Here is a 7,584-nt window from a genome sequence, read left to right as displayed (position 1 = left end):
TCTTTGAAAGAGGACATACAGAAGGCCAAGAGACATATGAAAACATGCTCAAAGTCACTAATCATCTGAGAGATGCAAATCAAAACAACAATGAGGTACCCTCTCACACCTGTCAGAATGGCTATCATCAATAAATCAACAAATGAGTGCTGGAGAGGATACAGAGAAAAAGGAACCCTCTTGCACGGCTGGTGAGAATGCAGACTGCTATAGGCACTCTGTAAATAGTATGGTGTTTCCTCAAAAAATTAAACTAGAACTTCCATTTGACCCAGTGTTTTTTTAAGATATATTTTTATTGATTTTAGAGAGGAAGGGAGAGAGAGATAGAAACATCAACGAGGAGAATCATTGATTGGCTGCCTCCTACATGCCCCCATTAGGGATCAAGCCCGCAACCTGGGTATATGCCCCCGACCGGGATCGAACCTAGGACCCCTCAGTCCGCAGGCTGACACTCCATCCACTGAGCCAAATCAGCTAGGGTGTTGCTGTTGTTTTTACCCTGGGGAGGGCAGCAGGGGGACGGGGTCCCTGTGAAAGCCGCTGGGAGTGCCGGCCTGTGTTGCTATGAGGCCCTTGTGGGGGCAGCCAGAGGAGACACGAGGAGGAGGAGGACGGGCCTGCCAGGGTGGGCAGGAGGCCCTCCTGGGCACAGCTCACTGACCTTCCCTTGCCTGAGGGTCCTGGGCTTCCGGGTGGGGACAGCACAACCACAACGTGCCCAGGTGCTGGGATCCCACCCGCCATCAGCGGACTCCCTTCCTTCCTGCTCCCACAGTGTGGGAGCAGGAAGGAGGTGGCCGAGCCTGGCCGTTCCCTTCCCTTCCCTGTCCTGTCCTGTCCTGTCGCCATCTGCCTCCCTCCCTGCGATCCCACTCAGCCGCACAGCCACCGCTATTCTGTTTTGTTCCGGTCTATCCCACCCTGTAGGCACTGAGTCTGCACTGTGGGCCCTGCCTCACCCTCCCCTCACCCCCGGGCCCTGCCACTGGTGTCATCTCACGTCTTCCTTGGCCAGGACACCGGGCTGTGCCAGGGCTCAAGGTCGCTGGTCTCTGTCTACCCACGTGCTGACCCCTCACCCCAGTCTGTCTATCGAAATGCTCCCCTCACCTCACTTGCCTTCGTGCTCTGAGGCCTGAAGCCTTGTCTGAGGGGAGATCCCAGCAGGACCCCAGTTTCCTGAAGCCCCAGCCTCACGGCAAATGAACAGGGATCTCAGGTAGGTGGTGCCTCCTCCTTAACGGTGAGGTTTCAGACATCAGCCCCTGGTTCCTGGGAAGGTGCATCACAGGATGAAAAAAAAAAGGTGGGGGTCACGACCCCACGTCCCCGTCCTGGCTCTGCCACGAACATCTGAGTGACTAGGCAAGTCACTTGCTCCGAATGAGCCCGGGTTTTCCCATCTAGAATGTGGGGTTCAGATCAGCTCGCCTGACCCGTCTGAGGTCCTGTGATGTCTTTCCCCCGGAACTCTGAGTAGCTTTGCTGGGGGGGGGGGGAAGGGAGGCAGCGGGGATTGTGGGAAAGGGTTGCAGGTGTTGGTGCAGGTTCCAGTGGTCCGCGCCCGACTCCCAGACCCACTCTGAACGCCAGCTTACAGGACGTGTGACCCTAGCAAGGGACACAGCCTCCTACACTCCGTTTTCCTGTCTGTGCTTTGGGGTGGTCAGGCTCCCGAGGGCACGCTGCTCACAGGCACATGGGGCACTGGGCACAGTGCCTGGCACATAGTAGGTGCTCAGTGAATGGGAGGGGCTCGTCCTAGTTCCTGACTGCAGGTGCCTGCCTTTGCCCAGTCTTCCCGTTCCTGGAGTTGAATCCACTAGGCCCTCCCCGCTCAGCTGGCCACATTCTGCCCCACGAGGCCCTGGGATCGAGGGAGCCTGCAGCCTAGGCCCACTGCTGTGGCTCCTTCGTGGGACAAACCCCCCTCCTCAGCCTTCAGGCCCTCAAGACTCTACCCAGTGGGGCTCCAGTTGCGTGTGCCGCCTCCTCCTGGCAGCCTCCTCCCCGTGTCCCCAGGTGAGAGTGCGCTTTTCCTCATGTCCCACAGCCTCCTGGCGTTTCACCACGTTGTCCCTGGTCACACGGTCACACGTGTGTTACTCCTCCCCGTCAGCACACGCTCAATGATGAGCGCATTCGAGGGTGGAGACCCTCTTCTCTGTGTCCCCACCACCCAGCATACAGCCTGCGCTCAGCAGGTGCCCCCCCAATGCCCACCATCGTTTGGACGAATGGGCCTCCCTTTGCTGCCTTGTCTCATCTGGTGCACTGACTGGCCCTGGTTCTTTCCCCATCTGTCCTCCCATCCTCACTCCTCCCTGCTCTGCCCGTGGGAGACCTACTCACCCTCCAGGGTAGGGCTGAAATTTAATTTCCCATGAGTACAGAGGAGGAGAGACACAGGGCCTGTGCCCAGGGACTCCCACAATGCTGCTGGCAAGAGCCCCAGGGGCACCCAGGAGGGCACTCACCCAGGACCCACACAGTGACAATTAGAGAGCCTGGTTGAGATGGAGTCCCCAGGGTGCACAGCTTGGCACTGAGGAAAAGGCACCCCCTCACCCTGGGCAAGCAAAGGCTCGATAGACGTTGGTCCCTATCAGCACGCCCCACACAGTGCCCACCCGTACGCCGGGCCTCACGCAGCCTGGCCCGGGCAGCGGCGCCTCAGAAGCAGCTCTGGGCTTCCTCCCCTTCCCCTCCTGTCCTCTCACAGGCTGCCGGGTGCGTGCGGCCCAGCACCAGCAAACTCTCAGCCCTTTGGCCACAACATCTTAAACAAATAAAATAAATTTACAAAGGAAACCAATTATATTGAAACAGTTATCAAAGCATTTACTTGTTTTGGCATAGTAATATATAGGTTTTTATTAACACGGTAAAAACAAGGAAGGTCTAATAACTAACTACCTTGTCATTTCAAAGTAGTGTGGAGAGTAAATGCTATTCTGAGATAGCTCCAAAAACGAATGCAGTCGAAAACATCTATGATTTCTGTTGGTTATGAAGTCACAGGCACTGTTAACTATTGTGGCTTGTTGCCCGAGTACATACGAGAAGGTTAAATTTTAGCTACAGGTGAGTAAAAATAAAGATATAATTTCCTTCCTATCTAGGGTCACACCCTGAAGTGGAAAGGAGAAATCCGTCACTGATTGAGCCTTATCCTCCTGCATTTAACCCTTACACTAACCCGGGGAGAGGGATTATAACCCAGGTTTTCTTTCCTTTTTCATTGATTTTTTTCTTGAGAAAGAAACATAGATTTGTTGTTCCACTTATTTATGAATTCACTGGTTGATTCTTGTATGTGCCCTGACGGGGGACTGATCCCAGAAGCGTGGTGTATCCAACAATGGAGCTTATCCTCCTGCATTTAACCCTTACACTAACCCGGGGAGAGGGATTATAACCCAGGTTTTCTTTCCTTTTTCATTGATTTTTTTCTTGAGAAAGAAACATAGATTTGTTGTTCCACTTATTTATGAATTCATTGGTTGATTCTTGTATGTGCCCTGATGGGGGACTGAACCCAGAAGCGTGGTGTATCCAACAATGGAGGTCCCCGGCCAGGGCTGTACCCAGGATTTTCTCATGAGACACTCGAGGCTCACAGACGTTGCCCAAAGTCACCCAGGCCCAGCTGGGCAGCCCCTGTTGCTCCTTCCACACAGAGCTGCCTCCTCAAGGTAAGTTCTAGAACACGGTGAGCAGTGGTCCCGTTGGCCCTACAGTACCCTCCCCCACAAAGGCCCTGTGTCTAGTGTACAGAAGGCTCAGGAGCCCTGGGAGTCACACACACTTATTTTTATCTCCAGTTTATTTTTTTAGACTAAGAGCAAGAGTATGAAAGTCACAGCCAAAGCACTTGAAAAAGGCCCAGAGGGTGGGTGGGGACCACAGAGGATGGACAGAGTAAGGTCCTGGGAGCTGGGTCCTGGCTCAGGGCTGGAGGGGGAGGGCATTGTTGTCTCACGGTCTCCAAAAGTGTCTGTGCGTTGCATAGGTCTTGTCTTCACAGAAGACACAAGAGGGGCCAGGGGGTCCCCCAGTAGGGGGCCTAGCCTGGTGGGGAAGGGGTCTGAAGTTGGAAGGGGAAGTCAAGGAAGGTCAGGGGGGTGAGGAGGGGAGGGACTCTGTCTGTCTGTACATATATATAGAGATATAGAGCTGTACATGCCTGCCTGGCACCCCAGTGCCCACCCCTTGTCACCCTTTTCCACTGCCCACCCCCCCAGGGGTGTCTACTTGTAAACTTGGATTCCATCCAAACCACAATCCTGGGAGTGGGAGGGGGGGGAGGAGGACGTGCTTATTGCTGTAAACAGGGTAAGGGGGCAGCGGGCGATGCCACCCCCTCGCCCATCGAGTCCCCTCCCTGTGTTCTGCCCCTGGAAGAGAGGGGTGGGGGTGTCTCCCACGCTTCAATTTGCTCTCTTTGGGGCATATTTGTCTCTCTGGGGGGACAAAAGAGGAGGGCACCAGGGGTCAGGGAGTCCTGAGCACTACCTTTTATGGCCCCCCAGTTTGGTACCAAACATTACCCAAGCCATAAGGCCACTGGGGCCCATGGCCTCCCTGTGCCTGGTCCACTACAGTGACACGTGGAGGGAGGGGGCAGAGGGATGGGCACAGATGTATGGTGCAGACCCCACTTGCAGCCAGCCACTGGAGGAGGGTCTAGGCCTCTGGGCTAGGCTTCCCTTGGAGAGGCCAAAGTCTCCCTATCTGGGCCGCCCCGCCCCATCGCCCCCATTGAGGGAGGGGGCAGAGCTAGGAGGCCAGGAGTGTCATGAGGAAGAAGGCGATGCCCACCGCGAGGGGCAGGTGTTCCCGCTTGGGGCTGGTCCCGCTGATGCTCTTCTCCAGCTTGGGCACCTGTGCGTTCTCTCCCTCAAAGTCTTCTGCGGAGAGATGGAGAGACAGACAGATAAGGGCTGGGCTGCGCGCCGAGGCGGGGGCACGCGGCAGCGGCGGCGGCAGCAGCAGCAGCAGGAGGGGAGCAGGGGACGTGACCACCCACGGTGGTAGGAGGGATGGGTGTCCCCAGGGGGAAGTCATGCGAGGTGAGCAGGCACCGGGGAGGGGACTGCGGTTCCAGCAGTGGCCACCAGAGGGCGCTGCGAACTCACCCAGCACGTTGATCTTCACATTGGGGCCCATGGTGAACTGGGGGAGAGTGGGGACCGGCTTCTCCCCGGAATGCGATGCTGTGGGGTAGGGTGTGGGTGGGGAAAGAGGAGGGGAGAGTCAGGGCCAGGGATCCCCTCCCCCTGCTACAGCTGGGGAGCGAGTCCCCCTCTCCTGTGCCCTCCGCCCTCATCCCCAGGAAGCCAGGGGAGCCCCAAAGCAGGGGAGCTGAGGATGGGGTGGCGGCTGGGAGCCGCTTATACTCACTGGAGGCGCAGCAGACGAACACCTTCATCCTCAGACACTTCCAGTGCAGGTTGTGGGTGGGCGTGGCTGGGGAGGACACGGAGCCTGAGCGGCCTTTCCCGGTTTGCACCTCGTGCCCTCACTCAGAAACTCGCCCTCTCCCTGCCCCTCCCGGGGAGTCTCCTCCCGTAGCTCCGGTCACCATGGACACTGGTCACGAGGCTCAGCTGTCAGCGCCAGCAGCCCCCCCCCACCCCCACCCCCGGTTCCTGGACCTCAAGTTACCCAGACCCCTGAGGTCCCACCCCTGGAATGTTGGGCACAGCAAGTGGCTCCGACCCACACCGAGGCCGCACCAAACACTCCCAGCCCCACTGCACTGTCTGGGAACTGAGATCCCGAGGCCCCGTTCCCGAGCCCCAGACCGGGGATCACGCCCAGCGGCCCGATGCCCGCCCGCCCGGGACCGGCGCACTCACAGATGTAGTAGTACTCGTGGCCGGCGTGGAACTCGTAGCCCAGAGAGAAGGCGCTGTAGCGCTGGAACTTCTCCGAGAACTTGATGGGGCTGTGGGACGCGTGCGGCCGGTTGCACTCCCAGCGCTTGAAGCCCTGGCTGGCGTTGCAGGAGCGGTAGCCGGCGCGGCTCACCATGTACAGCACGTACTGCTCCGCCCCGCCGCCCGGCCCCGAGCTGTTGTAGTGCGGGCAGTAGATGTCCAGGTAGTCGTTCACGTTGACCTGCACCGTGTAGCCCTCTCGCCGCAGGCTGCGGGGACCGGGGAACCGGCAGCAGGTCAGAGAGGAGCAGCGCCAGGCCACCCACTCTCTACCGCACCCTTCCCCAGGGTCCTCCCGGCTCCTCGGAGCCCCCTCCCCCAGTCCCTGCCTTCCCCAGGACCCCGTGCCGCCAGGGCCCGCGCTGGACTTCCGGCCCGTTTCTGGTTCTGTCCTCCTGCGGCCACCAGAGGGCAGAAAAGGCGCAGGGAAGCCCCGCCGGCCTCCGAGGAAAGGAGGCGGAGAGAAAGGTGGAGGGAAGTAGGGAACGCCGGCTTGGTTACCACAGAAACGGCGCAGGCCCCTGCGATTCCGATTCCCAGACCCAGACCCGGATTTCCTCCTTCCACTCCCCATAATTCACCAGCGGGGCGGGGGGGTGGAGGCAGGGAGAATAGTGACAGTGGGAGGAATCCCTTCGGATAGATCAGCGCCTCCATCCCATCTCCCCACATGCTTTCCCGCGGCTGCCGGTCCCACGCCAAGGCCAGTCCCATAGGACCTGTCCTCACACGAACATGTATGCAGGCTTCATGCATGTACATGCAGAGTTCTAGGGCGCACACACACACACACATGTCTACCACCCGGCGGCAGACACATGGAAAGGCTCGGTTGTATGTGTGAACTTGCACACCAGGATTGGTTGACCTCCGCACCTCAAACTCCCTCCCTGCTTTCTCTCTCTCTCTCTCTCTCTCTCTCTCTCTCTCTCACACACACACACACACACACACACACACAGGCACATGCTTTCTCTGCAGTAACACTGGTCTCTGTACCTTCAGTCCCACTGACCTCCTCCCTGAGAACATGGGCATTAGGTCCCCCATGTGACAACACATCAGGGAGTTAAAGAGCTCAGCATCAAGGCTCCACATGGTATCATACCAACCAGCCCAAACTTCCGTGTCTATGTGTCTCCCTCTGTCCTCAACCTGGCACCACTGTCCCTTAAAGATGCTGGGCAGAGCCGTGGGCCTAGCGCCTGGACAAGATGGCTGTTCCTCGCACTTCCCTGAGCCTCCTGTGGGACAGAGAAGCAGATGCTGGGTCTCTCATCCCCACCTGCCTTATTCGTCATCATCAAAGCGCTGGTCCTAACACTGTCCACGTGGAGATGGGAGAAAAACTCAGAGAACGAGGCAGGAATCTCCCCTCCTTTCCTTGGGGTAGGAATCATGCATCTCGCGGTGAGAGGGAGAGTGGTGGACACAAGACGGCATGGGATCCCTGGCAAAATGTCAAACCACCGGAGTCCCTGAGAACTCCCTGAGGGGAGGGACTGGCTCCCCATGTCGCCAGGCACCTCCCAGTTCCGCCAACAGTAATTCGGTCTCTTAGGAAAGGTGTTCCGAGGCTCTGCACGGGGAAGGGCCTGGAGGGTCCCTGCCCACCTTACCCGACTTCCTCGGCCTT

General features: G+C 58.2%; 1 protein-coding gene across 1 annotated transcript in view; it reads right to left on the bottom strand.

Annotated features, from left to right (window-relative positions):
• Positions 1-3,814: 3,814 nt before the first annotated feature.
• Positions 3,815-7,584, bottom strand: part of EFNA3 (ephrin-A3) — an 8,728-nt gene continuing 4,958 nt past the window's right edge. The window contains exons 4-7 of the mRNA XM_015571683.1: positions 5,868-6,157; positions 5,410-5,475; positions 5,145-5,222; positions 3,815-4,916 (exon numbers count right to left, since the gene is read on the bottom strand). Of these exons, the coding sequence (XP_015427169.1) occupies positions 4,786-4,916; positions 5,145-5,222; positions 5,410-5,475; positions 5,868-6,157 (565 nt within the window). The 3' untranslated portion in view covers positions 3,815-4,785. The remainder of the gene's footprint in view (positions 4,917-5,144; positions 5,223-5,409; positions 5,476-5,867; positions 6,158-7,584) is intronic.

Source organism: Myotis davidii, unplaced genomic scaffold, assembly GCF_000327345.1.
Source record: "Myotis davidii unplaced genomic scaffold, ASM32734v1 scaffold208, whole genome shotgun sequence".
Lineage (NCBI taxonomy): Eukaryota > Metazoa > Chordata > Mammalia > Chiroptera > Vespertilionidae > Myotis > Myotis davidii.
This window is presented reverse-complemented; position numbering and strand designations above follow the sequence as displayed.